The sequence below is a fragment of the Pristiophorus japonicus genome, chromosome 19 (assembly GCF_044704955.1).
Source record: "Pristiophorus japonicus isolate sPriJap1 chromosome 19, sPriJap1.hap1, whole genome shotgun sequence".
NCBI lineage: Eukaryota > Metazoa > Chordata > Chondrichthyes > Pristiophoridae > Pristiophorus > Pristiophorus japonicus.
In genome coordinates, this window is record NC_091995.1 from 76,092,112 (window position 1) to 76,107,204 (window position 15,093).

Below are 15,093 nucleotides of genomic sequence, written 5' to 3' on the forward strand. Positions count from 1 at the left end.
CAGCCAGAACAGTACAGTCAGAAAAGGATAAAGAACCACGTGCATTGATGAAGCATCTTTTATCGCCGTCAAAACATCTCCAAGCAATTCACACAACTGAATTCTTCTGAAGCAGTGACACGGCAGCATTCTACACCAGCTCGGCTCCACAAACACCAACTGGACGAGGAGCCATTCAATCGGCTTTCGGCAGTATTGGTTGCGGGAATAACGTTGACCAAAAACACCGGGACAATTCCCCGCTTCTCTTCAATTGGAACCATGGGATCTGGAACGTCCACCTGAACAGGCTGACAAGCCCGCAGTTTAATGCCACACTCGGAAGAACAACTCCCTTGGCACTGCACGCATGTGGCGACCCACATTATGAACTCCAGCCCCGACACGGACTCAACTCACTACCTTCCAATCCAGAGGAGAGAGTGTCAACAATTCCATGCCCACAGTTTAGGAGTGGCATCGGGGCTAGCATGGCAGGTGATTATCTGCAGCTTTAAAGCTGGGCAATGTGTGGCGCATGCAGACGAGGGAAAGGGGGAACTGGGAATAAAATCCCTGGTACTGCTGTACGCTCTGACTGCACTACAGACTAAACACAAGCATCTCCCACAACGAATGGGAGCAAGCCCTGAGAGTTCCTGCATTCTAAAATAAGTCAAATAGGTAAGAGAAGGCCAATAAGGCCTGCACGTGACCCAGTCACCTGACAGCCCCACTGCAGTGCATAGTCGGATCTTTTAGGTACAATCATACTGTTAACGCATCTTTGCCTGCAGCACACAGTAATACAAGAGACAAACACTGTCTGCGCACCCGATAGAGGCAATGGCATACGTGTGCCTCCTTGTCCCTGTTCAGGCTGCAAAGTTAAAAAGTGGTGAGAGTGTGGCGGTGCTGGGTCTCTGTGGGAGAGCTGCTTTCCTCGTGTCCCAACACCAATATCAATATCAAAAGCACTCGGTTCTTCCCAAGCTGTGTAAAAGCTCAGCATCACATGGGAAAAGCCTTTGATCAACTAATCCATTGGGGAGGGGGGCTATTCGTTTTTAATGGGGGTGGGGGGGGGAGGTGGTGGTGGAAGAGAGAACTCAAACAAAGATGGAACGAGCACTAACTGCACGGGCTAAAGCCGATGATTCTCCACGCAGCAAATCCTTCACTGGGACCGTGAGGAGGCCGGGGGGGGGGGGGGAGAAAGATAGAAGTAATCTTGCATCAGCCAACAAGCCCTTCCCACCAGCTGCCCGATTGGGATAAGAATAAGCAAATAAGCGGTGTTGTACCAGAAACTGTATTACCACATACAGTTATACAAATCTGAAGAACTTTAGAAACCCATGTTACTGTGAGGTCTGTACGCAAGTTAGCAGAGGACCAGCAATACACTTCATAAATAGGATTGAGGAGTCAGCCTGTAGCCTTTGCGGCATTATGTTCGTCTTTCTCTCCAGGTCAGCTGGCTCAGACATGGATGGTAAGATACAGAACGTGAAAAAAAAATGTCCACTCAATTTTAGAAAGAAACAGGAGCCTGAATAAAGGGCTGCAATTTAAGCTGAAGCCTTCGCCACTCAGTGTTGTTCCGAGCCCTGGAACTGTGGCTATTCTCCACTCACTCCCTCCCTCCCACCACCAAAAAACAGGCTAAAGAGACACAATATGAGCCAACAGCCTGCAAATCCTTTTATGTTTTATCGCTGTCACTAAAATTTGGCTCCAATCTTGTTTTCCCTTGCAAGCAGCGGAGAAGAATTTGGAGACACCTCTGGCCCGAGCCTGCCGTAAATTGTCCAAGAGCCCAGGGGCGCTAGCTTTGAGTTCAAGTTCCCGATCAGACAGAAGCAAAGGATCCAGTCTGTAGCATGAAGAAAATGAAGCGTTGGGCACGGTGCAGCCGGAAGAGATTGTACCGCGGCTCCTCGGCAATACGTGGATAGTCTCGACAGTCCGCCGCCTCTGCTCGGTGCACCGGCTCCCACACCACAGCGATGGGACTAAAGATTCTGCATAGTCTCCAATAAAGTGAATTTGGCATTTTGGCAGGTGTCAAAAGCACGATTTTGCCTATGTTAAAAGAAAAATTAAAGAAGATTGGAGCGACATTGCTGGGAAAAAACAAAGAATCAGAGCACAGGAGGCAGCCATTCGGCCCATCGTGTCTGTGCTGGCCTCTTTGAAAGAGCGACCCAATTAGTTCCATTCCCCTGCTTTCTCCGCAATTCCCTTTTGAAAGTTACTATTGAATCTGCTTCCACCACTCTTTCAGGCAGCGTGTTCCAGATCACCACAACTTGCTGCGTAAATCCTTTTCCCCCCCCCATCTCGCTTCTGGTTCTTTTGCCGATTACCTTAAATCTCTGTCCTCTAGTTATCGACCCTTCTGCCACTGGACAGTTTCTCCTTATTCACTCGATCAAAAACCTTCTTCATTTTGAACACCTAGCAAATCTCCCCTTAACCTTCTCTGCTCTATAAAGGAGAACAACCCTCGTCTCTCCACGTAACGAAGCCTTTCACCCCTGCTACTATTCTAGTAAATCCCCTCTGCACCCTCTCCAAGGTCTTGCCATCCTTCCTAAAGTGCGATGCTCAGAATTGGCCACAATACTCCAGCTGGGGCCTAACCAGTATTTTAGGCATTTTGGTACTCTATGCCTGTATTTATAATGCCAAGTGTCCCGTATGTCATTTTAATATCCTTCTCAACTTGTACTGCCACATTCAAAGACTTGTGTACGTACGTCCCCAGGTCTCTGTTTATGCACCCCCTTTAAAATTGTACCATTTAGTTTACGTTGCCTCGCCTCATTCTCCCAAAATTAATATTTTCACATTTCTCTGCATTAAATTTCATTTAGGAACATAGGAACAGGAGGAGGCCATACGGCCCCTCGAGCCTGTTCCGCCATTCAATGAGATCATGGCTGATCTGTGACCGAACTCAATATATACCCGCCTTTGCCCCATATCCCTTAATACCTTTGGTTAACAAAAATCTATCAATCTCAAGTTTAAAATTAACAATTGAGCTAGCAAAGAAAATCAGCCAGGGCTCCTGCTCCAGAGTGCGTATGTGAATGTTGGGCGTGGCTAGGATCAGCGAGGGGTTATGCCCTCCATGTACATGCTTGAACTGTATAAAACACTGGTTAGGCCACAGCTGGAGTACTGCGTGCAGATCTGGTCACCGCATTACAGGAAGGACGCGATTGCACTGGAGAGGGTACGGAGGAGATTTACGAGGATGTTGCCGGGAGTGGAGAATCTAAGCTGTGAGGACAGATTAGATAGGCTGGATTTGTTTTCATTGGATCAGAGGAGGCTGAGGGGAGACCTCATTGAGGTGTATAAAATTATGAGAGGCCTAGATAGAGTGGATAGAAAGGGTCTATTTCCCTTAGCAGAGGGGTCAACAACCAGGGGGCAGAGATTTAAAGTAATTGGGGGGAGGTTTAGAGGGGATGTGAGGAGAGTTTTTTTCACCCAGAGGATGGTGGGGGTCTGGAACTCACTGCCTGAAAGGGTGGTGGAGGCAGAAACTCTCACCACATTTAAAAAGTGCTTGAATGTGCACCGAAAGTGCAGTAACCTGAAGGGTTTATGGACTTAGAGCTGGAAAGTGGGATTAGGCTGGATAGCTCTTTGTCGGCCGGCGCGGACACGATGGGCCAAAATGGCCTCCTTTTAGGCTGTAAACTTGTATGATTCTATGATACATAGTCTAACACTCACTGTCCAGGCTCACTCATTAAGACTGGCCACTTTTGAAGCATCGAGGGTGCCAAGAGTTCTTGGCAGCATATTCCTGCATGGATCACTTACTGGCTGCACATCAGCACACAGGACCGCTGACAATAAGAGGAACTGGTAGCTTCATTATACTGCAAGCATCATTGAAAGCAAACAAAGACTGCTGAGGTGAATAGGAAAATCTTTGCTTACTTATGAAGGAACGCACTGAGGATGGGGATCATGGAGCGTGGAAAGTAGTCCTTCTGAATCACATGCCTGATGACCGTCAGAGGCCCAATTAGGTTACTGATCACTTTAATCTTATCTTCACTCTGGAATGAACAGAAAAGAATAAGTTACAAAAACACAGCATTTAAAGAGACAACATCATAGTATAATACAGCACAGGAGGAGGCCATTCAGCCCATCGTATCGGTGTCAGCTCCTTGGTAGACCCACCCAATTAATCCCACTCCCCTGCACTTTAAAGCCATGTAAATCTTTTCCCTTCAAGTATCTATCCAATTCCCTTTGGAAAGCTACGATTGAATCTGCTTCCACCGCCTTTTCAGGCAGTGCATTCCAGATCATAACAACTCACTGCGTAAAACAGTGAATCATCATGTCTCCTGTGGTTCTTTTGCCAATCATCTTAAATCTGTATCTGATTATCAAACCCTCTGCCACTGGAAACAGTTTCCCCTTATTTACTCTAATCAAAACCCTTCATCAAATCTCCCCTTATCCTTCTCTGCTCTAAGGACAACAACCCTACTGTCTCCAGTCTCCCCACATAACTGAAGTCCCTCATCCTTAGTACCATTCTAGTCAATCTCTTCTGCACCCTCTCTGCCCCAGAGAGCTGTGGAGGCTGGGTCATTGAATAAATTTAAGACAGAGATAGACAGTTTCTTAACTGATAAGAGAATAAGGGGTTATGGGGAGCGGGCAGAGAAGTGGACCTGAGTCCATGATCGGATCAGCCATGACCGTATTAAATGGCGGAGCAGGCTCGAGGCGTATGGCCTACTCCTGCTCATATTTCTTATGTTCTTATTCTGTCTTTGACCCCGAAATGTTAACTGTTTCTCTCTCCGCAGATGCTGCCTGACCTGCTGAATATTTCCAGCGTTTTCTGTTTATTGTGGAATGTTTAAGCTGCTTCGCTAACTGCTGTTAGTGGGACGCTTGCTCCGCTGGTCTCTGTAGCACAGGTCTTCTACAGCTGGCAAGAAAAGGTCTCCTTGATGGCCAAATTCAGTCAATCTAGAAGGCGCACATTAGGGCTGCTGCTGTTTGCTCGAGACCTCCGCCTTGTGAGCACATTTTACACCAATCATTACTTTAACAACCCTTCGGTACCAAGAGTGCCCAAGCCGCTGTGTCTTTGGGTGCAAAATATAAAATTCAGGACCACATATCAAGTTTAAATCAGTGTTCCATTCATTTCCAAATACATCAAATTGCACACAGATTATGCTGTTCCAATTTGAAAATTATCTGCCAAGAGGCAACAGCACTATTAATCAAGGTGGTTAAGAAGGCATATGGAATGCTTGCCTTTATTAGTTGAGGCATAAAATACAAGAGCTGGGGGGGGGGGGGGGGGTTTATGCTTGAACTGTATAAAACACTGGTTAGGCCACAGCTGGAGTACTGTGTGCAGTTCTGGTCACCGCATTACAGGAAGGACGTGATTGACTGGAGAGGGTACAGAGGAGATTTATGAGGATGTTGCAGGAGTGGAGAATCTAAGCTATGAGGACAGATTAGATAGATTGGATTGTTTTCATTGGAACAGAGGAGGCTGAGGGGAGACCTCATTGAGGTGTATAAAATTATGAGAGGTCTAGATATAGTGGATAGAAAGGGCCTATTTCCCTTAGCAGAGGGGTCAACAACCAGGGAGCATAAATTTAAAGTAATTGGTAGAAGGTTGAGAGAGGAGTTGAGGGGAAATTTCTTCACACAGTGGTTTGTGAGGGTCTGGAACTCACTGCCTGAAAGAGTGATAGAGGCAGAAACCCTCACCACATTTAAAAAGTGCTTGGATGTGCACCCGAAATGCCGTAACCTGCAGGGCTACGGACCAAGAGCTGGAAAGTGGGATTAGGCTGGATAGCCTCTTGTTTGCCGGCATGGACACGCTGGGCCGAAATGGCCTCCTTCCATGCTGTAAACTTCTATGATTTCCTCATCTCTAGATCCATACAATTTAAACAGGTCAACCCAGTGAATAATACAAGTGCAAATAGGACTGAGAATCCTGGGCTACAAGAGCCAAACTACCATGGCTTGGGTGCCACATGCAGCTTTAGGGCCACAAGTTGAACATCTCTGCTCTCCACATCAGATCAGTTCCTACCTTCAGAAGTCCCATATACACCAAGAGGGTAGTAACGAACATGTTGAACTGAAATCCAGGCGTCTTGAATGCTTTTTGCAACAGTTCATCTATATTGGGGGGGGGGGGGGGGGGGGTTAAAAAAAAAAGACTGGCATTGAAAAAAAAGTCTGATTCCATTATTCCCCACCTAGCCTTTGTTAATACTCATTCTTCATCTTGGAGACGGACAGACGGAGTAACAGACTTCACCAGCGTGCAGCTGATCACGTGCCTCAGCCGGAGTACAACAGACCAGTTCATGTCTCCTCCCTGGAAATGGAATCCTAATCAGAGGTGCCATTACAATTTAAGGCTAATTGCAATTTAAGCAGTCGTCGTTTGTGGTATAAGCAGCTCGTGCTGGAAGTTGTAGTGGTGACCTGCGGAGGTGTTCTCTCACAGGTCGGGGGGGCCCCGCCGTTCCAGCTCTTTTATAGCCCGACCTGCGGAGGTGTTCTCTCGCCACCAAAACCCAGGTTGCTGTTTGGAGGGTGGGCAGGATCATCGGCGGGACCCAGGTACGGCGGAGGAGCGGCGAGAGATCGGGGCGGAGGAGCGGCGAATGAGGGTACGGGGCCCAGAAGAGCCGAGGGCCCAGGGGCAGCACGGACCAGCCCACACTGCGATATGTGCGCGCACTAGGTCCGTGCAGCAGAGCAGGTCTCCAGTCATCCTGGTTAGCCCTTGCCACTGAACCAAGATCTAGCTCGGTCAAGCCCGTGTGGTGGCTGATGTGCAACGGTCACCACACGTTGAAAAAATCCACGCACAGATATCTTCCACCCTTTCAATTGGAATTTAGGACTGGAATATCAGATCCTTCATTGAAACATCTGTGAACTCATCCCTTTTGGTGTGGAAGCAAGTCATCCTCGTTCAAGGGGACCGCCTATGAGATGGGCTCGGTTCCTCGTATGCATGAAGGCCAAAATATAAACACTACAATTGGTACTGTACATACCTCAACCAATACTACAGCTGCATTGTAGGTTGGAATGGCTCAAGGTTCAACTAACATCACCCACTGTACACAGTAATCATTCGAAGCTATTGGGTCAATTGGATGAAGTCTCTCAGTGCCAGTTCTCAGATTTGCCTCAAACCTTGCTGCAATCCAACTAAAAGCCCATTTGGTTTCCAGATTTAATATGCAACAAGCCCAAAGTATGGACTCCACTTCCAACAGAACTGGGACAGACAGAACAGAAGTGAGTTATTTTTCTGCCGGGCAGTTTTATGATGATCTATGCACAATCCTAATTCGAACTGTAGAAAGATTCAAACTGCCCAATACGCTAAATCAATTCAGGGTAAACAAACAAGATGGATAAGTCACCTGCAGTCTCCAGCACCGCTGCTTTTGTTTCCTGGTCTTCCTTGTAGACTGCAGCGACCTTCAGAAATGTTTGGACGACTTTTTCCGCGTTTGATAAATCAGTCTGAGAGGGCAACAGCCAAAGGAAAAATAATTCAGCAGTCATTTCTATTCACTCAACGGTTTTTCTGCCCTCTCCTAAAGGCACAGATACATGCTTGGGTATGGTTTAACTTACACCTGCCCTGTGACGCTGGTCACGCCTCGTGCAGGAGACTTGAAAGCAAGCATCGACAGGCTATGTCATCACGCTTGAACCTAGTTAAGACCTCACAGGACAGCCACATGGGCTTTGCAGCAGCGAACCCGATACCAATCAGACTGACAAACCTGACCAGATCTTTTTCCCTTCCCCAGCCCAGGGAGGTCAAGTCCAACTGTCGCACCTTTAATGCCAGCCCCGGTTACAATCAGCAACTCAGGACAGGGCTTGGAACAGGGACATTTCTGGTTTCACTAAGCTTGGCAATGGTCTATTTACTCAATGAGTTTCAATTATTCTGACCTCTGAAGCTGAAAATGGGAAATTAAATCCTAAACATGTATCGGAAAACTGACACAAACTTTGGCTGACTGCATCACATTATGCATCCCTACAGTAGTGGATTCATACAGCGTTCACCCTGAAGAGTCAGATAATCACTTATCAGTCAGCTGTGGCTCAGTGGGTAGCACTCTCACCACTCTAGGGACTTGAGCACATAAAAATCCAGGCTGACACTCCAGTGCAGTGCTGCACCATCAGAGGTGCCCGTGTTTCAGATGCGACGTTAAACCGAGGCCCTGTCTGCTCTCTCAGGTGGATGTAAAAGAGCCATGGCATTATTTCAAAGTGCAGCGGAATCATCCCCGGTGTCCTGGCCAATATTTATCCCTCAATCAACATCACAAACAGATTGCAGCTACAGATTATGCTGTTCCAATTTGGGATTTATCTGCCACTATAAACAATCCTTTCCTTACCTCCAGACCCATACAATTTAAACAGGACAAACCAATGAATAATATAATGGCATTATCACATTATTGTTTGTCGGAGTTTGCTGTGCGCAAACTGGCTGCCACGTTTCCAACATTACACTTCAAAAAAAAAAAGCACTTACTTGGCTGTAAAGCGCTTTTGGATACCCCGAGGTCATGAAAGGCACTGTATAAATGCAAGTCTCTCTTTTCTTTTATCTGGCAAAGGCAGCTATACAGACTAGAATGCCTAGAGTTCATCCTTCAGTCTGTGCTGTGTTAACTGAACTTAGCCAGAGCGGCTATAGGGATACTCGAACTGGCCTCAGTACCCAGAGCTAGGGAAGAGGACAATTCGGCAGGATTCCCACTTTCATCCCGCGACACCTGGTGGAAAGCGACATTGGATGAGAAAAGGATCGGGCTCAGTGTCATGCCCTCCATTGTCAACTCACTGACTAGCCTCACACATGAAGAATGCCCACTTGAGTGAAGCATCAGTGTGCTGACAGCACCCGTGAAACCATACCCCCAGCAAGCAGCATGCCTTCCGGGAAGTTAGGGAGGGAAAAAAAATCAAGAGGGGGAGAAAGTTGCAAAGAAAACACAAGCTGTTCTCAGTACCTGCTGCAATAGCAGAAGCGATCGCTTAGATCCCAGCTTAAGGAGCTTGTCTGGAGATGGAAAAGCCAAGAACATTGCAGCTTCTGATGACGAGGTGATTGGGATTGTTATCTAGAAAAACAAAAAATGAATGAATGAAAAGAACCAGAGGACACATTGTAGCTTGGATGAGAACATGGGCACTTTTTCCAGCAACAGTTTAAAGAAAGTTTTAATAACAGATCACTGCAGGTCAATAAAGATGGTCCTCTGTCTGACCTCTCATCCTCTATAAACTGGAGCCTATCCAAAACTCTGCTGTCTGTATTCCATCCAGCACCAAGCCCCGCTCACTCATCAGCCCTGTGCTCGCTGACCTACATGGACTGATGGTCCCCCAATGCCTCAAATTTTAATTCTCATCCTTGCTTTAAAATCCTTTTAGGTCATCTCCCCCCCTCCTCTAACTCTGCAACCGACTGCAGCCCTACAATTTGGAGAACGGTGCATTGTACCAACTCTGGCCCAATGTTCATTCTTATATATTTGTTTTGGTGCACGGGCCCTATAGGCACCTGTGCAGAATGCTCACACATGCGCGGTTTTTCTCATAAAAGCCCATGCGGGCCTGCGTGGGAGTCCCAGAGCGCTGGGTGGCCGCATGGCTCAACAGAAACATTGCTCTGGCCTCACGTTCTTCACCCTAGAATTGGAGGCTGTGTCCTCAGCCACCCAGGCCCTATGCTCTGCAATTCCTTCCCTAAACCTTCTCATCCTCCTCTCGACTTTTAACACTTTCTTTACAACCCATCCTTTTGGCTAAGCTTTCAGTTTTTGCCCATAATCATCTTTTTTGGCTTGGCGTCCATTTCTGTCCGATTGCACTTCTATGAAGTACCTTGTGTGTTAAAGGCACTATATAAATGCAAGTTGTTGCTGCGGCGGGGGGGGGGAAAGAGAGATAGCAACCCAGGGAGTACTGGATATACAAAGGCAGTGACTGAACAGAGATAATTACAGGTAGATCTCATTGTACCCGTAGTCACTTAATGGACTGAATGTTTTGTACCTTTCGATCAGTGAGTGATGCACAATGGAACATTTGTCATTTGGAACATTTGACAACCAGTGTCAGCAGCAAGCATTTCCATTCTCCATACCAGCCATCCTGTGGCCTCTCCAAACGAGACTGCCAATTAATACTGAATTGGGGACAGCTCTCAGCTGTGAGCCCTGAAACTTCCTCAAGTCAAAAACGGGTTCACTAAAAAGACATTGATACAGTTGCGGGACTTTGCCCATTGTTTATTATATTTCTGTGCGATCTGGTCTGTGTGGGGAAGATGGCCCCAGGGAGGAGTTAACAACCCCAGCAAAGGGGAGGAAAAGGGTTTTTTTTCTTCATAAAGTATTAGAATCAAATGCCAACTGGCAGATCGTGCTGTGGCGGGGCAGCATGTTACTGTATTATTCTGCCATGTATTAACAAGACTGGGTTTGTGCGCATAAATAGCCATGCAGTTATTTCACCACCACAGCCAGCCTACTGAGGGGAGGGGTTGAACGGTTAGAGGTTTGTGAGCGATTGGGTGGGACGAGAAACACACCGACTGGCCTACACACAGGATACCTGCCTTCACTCTTGGCTGCCTTTGGCATGTGGCCTGCAATATCTGGGGCAACTCTGAAGGAACAGAACTTGAAAAGCGGAAGACATTACAAAAATGAATACATACAGGTTTTAAACAACATAGGTTAGAATTTCCCATCTTAATCAACCCAATGGCAATAATTTAATACAAATCCTTCATCTGACCTTTTGCTCATTATAGTCTCCAACCTCTTGGGTCATAATTCTTCTCGTGACACTGTATTTGAATTGCTATTACTATGGTCAGTGTTCCTCTACACTTCACTCTTTTGTTCCTTTTAAGATAGAAAGGTACTTTTTATTTTCTTCACCAAATAATGGAATTAAATGCCAGGTGGCAGAGGGTGTTGTAGTGGGGTAGCATATTACTGTACCAAATCATTATGTAATAATAAGTTTGTGCGCATAATTATCCATGCAGTTATCTCTCGACCATAGCCAACCTAGACACACGTCCTCCATCCTACAGCCTCACTGTGTTGACATCATTCTCATTATACTGGTACAGCGTCCGAAATCCGGAATCTTCAGGATTGAGTCCGTTCCGGTTTTGGGGGTTTTCCGGATTTCTGACAAGAAAATTAATAGTCTCAAATCCGGAATCCTTGACTGAATCCATGCCAGGTTTTGAGCGGCGAGGTCCAAAATCCTGCACGGATTTGGTCGAGGATTCCGGATTTCAGACTTGATTTTCTTGTCTGAAATCTGGAACCCTCGACCGAATTGGTGCCGGGCTTTGGGTTTTGCCTCAATGTCTGGTTTTCGGACAATAATGCCGGGTGGCTCCATCAGTTATGCGTAAAATGTCCGGTTTTTGGACAATTCCGGTTTTTGGAGTTCTGGATTCGGGACGTTGCACCTGTACTGTCTCCTAATGCAATACATTCTTCCACAGTACCTTAAGCCTGCCGAACTCCTTGCCTTCCTCAAAATTCCCTGCTTCCTACATCAAGATTTTAAAAACGCAAACTTGGTATCCCTTAGTCATGCCTTCTAATTACCTGAGCTCATTTCTAACCACCTGAACCTTGGTGGTATGATGGATTATGGGGCACTGTGACTCCACCTTGGTTTTTCAAGGAAACTTACCAAAGGTGGTTCAACTATCCGTTGTGGGGATCCAATTGGTGATACCTTCTCTTGCTCCCTCTCTTCTTCTTCTCCTCCTCCTACTTCTTCATCATCATCCTCATCATCATCAAGCTCTTCGTCGTCATCTTCCTCGTCTTCGTCATCATCGTCATCATCTTCCTCCTCCTCCCCATCACTTTCATCATCACTTAATAGCAAAGAGAACTACATTAACATTGCTCAACACAAAATGTGCTCCATGAACAACACAAGGGGAAAAAAAGTCAAGGATACAAAAGACTATTTGACTCGAAGGTCATCCCGCTAGTATCTTAATACACCTATTCCAGTATCCGACTTCGCCTAACACCCCCCACTTCCGATGTTTTTGAATCACCTATCCCACTGGGTAGAAGGAACAAAGGATATCAGAATATTGAATTAGAAAATTAAGAATTCGAGTCAACATGCCAAAAGATTGGAGTCAGGATTGACCGGTATATGTGAACGCAAGAAGAATTCTAAACAAAACTGGGGAATTAGAAGCATTAACGATGGAGGGAGTTGATCTAGCAGCTAGAACAAAGACGTGGGCTTAGGTTAGGTCAGGACTTCTATGGTTTTACCTGGAAATTCTTGATGTAGATGCGAGGTGCATGAAATGGAAGAAGTTCCATTCTCCAGCACCAATTGCCTTCACCTAGTATAAAAATAAAACTGCAACCTGGGAAATAAGAATGCTGTGGGAGCCCGCAAAGGCTTGATGGCTCAAGTCCATGTCCAGTGTTGTCTGTGCTGAGTTAGAAGATCATAGTTAAGTCAGCAAGTCCACCATCTACAAGGCACAAGTCAGGAATGTGATGGAATACTCTCCACTTGCCTGGATAAGTGCAGCTCCAACAACACTCAAGAATCTCGACACCATCCAGAACAAAAGCAGCCCGCTTGATCGGCACCCCATCCACCACCTCCAACATTCACTCCCTCCAACATTCACTCCCTCCAACATTCACTCCCTCCAACATTCACTCCCTCCAACATTCACTCCCTCCAACATTCACTCCCTCCAACATTCACTCCCTCCAACATTCACTCCCTCCAACATTCACTCCCTCCAACATTCACTCCCTCCAACATTCACTCCCTCCAACATTCACTCCCTCCAACATTCACTCCCTCCAACATTCACTCCCTCCAACATTCACTCCCTCCAACATTCACTCCCTCCAACATTCACTCCCTCCAACATTCACTCCCTCCAACATTCACTCCCTCCAACATTCACTCCCTCCAACATTCACTCCCTCCAACATTCACTCCCTCCAACATTCACTCCCTCCAACATTCACTCCCTCCAACATTCACTCCCTCCAACATTCACTCCCTCCAACATTCACTCCCTCCAACATTCACTCCCTCCAACATTCACTCCCTCCAACATTCACTCCCTCCAACATTCACTCCCTCCAACATTCACTCCCTCCAACATTCACTCCCTCCAACATTCACTCCCTCCAACATTCACTCCCTCCAACATTCACTCCCTCCAACATTCACTCCCTCCAACATTCACTCCCTCCAACATTCACTCCCTCCAACATTCACTCCCTCCAACATTCACTCCCTCCAACATTCACTCCCTCCAACATTCACTCCCTCCAACATTCACTCCCTCCAACATTCACTCCCTCCAACATTCACTCCCTCCAACATTCACTCCCTCCAACATTCACTCCCTCCAACATTCACTCCCTCCAACATTCACTCCCTCCAACATTCACTCCCTCCAACATTCACTCCCTCCAACATTCACTCCCTCCAACATTCACTCCCTCCAACATTCACTCCCTCCAACATTCACTCCCTCCAACATTCACTCCCTCCAACATTCACTCCCTCCAACATTCACTCCCTCCAACATTCACTCCCTCCAACATTCACTCCCTCCAACATTCACTCCCTCCAACATTCACTCCCTCCAACATTCACTCCCTCCAACATTCACTCCCTCCAACATTCACTCCCTCCAACATTCACTCCCTCCAACATTCACTCCCTCCAACATTCACTCCCTCCAACATTCACTCCCTCCAACATTCACTCCCTCCAACATTCACTCCCTCCAACATTCACTCCCTCCAACATTCACCCCCTCCAACATTCACTCCCTCCAACATTCACTCCCTCCAACATTCACTCCCTCCAACATTCACTCCCTCCAACATTCACTCCCTCCAACATTCACTCCCTCCAACATTCACTCCCTCCAACATTCACTCCCTCCAACATTCACTCCCTCCAACATTCACTCCCTCCAACATTCACTCCCTCCAACATTCACTCCCTCCAACATTCACTCCCTCCAACATTCACTCCCTCCAACATTCACTCCCTCCAACATTCACTCCCTCCAACATTCACTCCCTCCAACATTCACTCCCTCCAACATTCACTCCCTCCAACATTCACTCCCTCCAACATTCACTCCCTCCAACATTCACTCCCTCCAACATCTTTAACTCACCTCCAACATTCACTCCCTCCAACATTCACTCCCTCCAACATTCACTCCCTCCAACATTCACTCCCTCCAACATTCACTCCCTCCAACATCACTCCCTCCAACATTCACTCCCTCCAACATTCACTCCCTCCAACATTCACTCCCTCCAACATTCACTCCCTCCAACATTCACTCCCTCCAACATTCACTCCCTCCAACATTCACTCCCTCCAACATTCACTCCCTCCCAACATTCACTCCCTCCAACATTCACTCCCTCCAACATTCACTCCCTCCAACATTCACTCCCTCCAACATTCACTCCCTCCAACATTCACTCCCTCCAACATTCACTCCCTCCAACATTCACTCCTCCAACATTCACTCCCTCCAACATTCACTCCCTCCAACATTCACTCCCTCCAACATTCACTCCCTCCAACATTCACTCCCTCCAACATTCACTCCCTCCAACATTCACTCCCTCCAACATTCACTCCCTCCAACATTCACTCCCTCCAACATTCACTCCCTCCAACATTCACTCCTCCAACCACTCCTCCAACATTCACTCCCTCCAACATCACTCCCTCCAACATTCACTCCCTCCAACATTCACTCCCTCCAACATTCACTCCCTCCAACATTCACTCCCTCCAAACATTCACTTCCTCCAAATCCATCCACATTCACTCCCTCCAACATTCACTCCCTCCAACATTCACTCCCTCCAACATTCACTCCCTCCAACATTCACTCCCTCCAACATTCACTCCCTCCAACATTCACTCCTCCTACTATTCTCTCCATCC

The 15,093-nt window shown here is 47.0% G+C and overlaps 1 protein-coding gene across 1 annotated transcript in view; it reads right to left on the reverse strand.

Annotated features, from left to right (window-relative positions):
- Positions 1-1,275: 1,275 nt before the first annotated feature.
- Positions 1,276-15,093, reverse strand: part of rangap1b (Ran GTPase activating protein 1b) — a 47,730-nt gene continuing 33,912 nt past the window's right edge. The window contains exons 11-16 of the mRNA XM_070861646.1: positions 11,797-11,986; positions 9,078-9,188; positions 7,455-7,557; positions 6,098-6,186; positions 3,943-4,064; positions 1,276-2,064 (exon numbers count right to left, since the gene is read on the reverse strand). Coding sequence (XP_070717747.1) covers positions 1,995-2,064; positions 3,943-4,064; positions 6,098-6,186; positions 7,455-7,557; positions 9,078-9,188; positions 11,797-11,986 — 685 coding nt within the window. The 3' untranslated portion in view covers positions 1,276-1,994. The remainder of the gene's footprint in view (positions 2,065-3,942; positions 4,065-6,097; positions 6,187-7,454; positions 7,558-9,077; positions 9,189-11,796; positions 11,987-15,093) is intronic.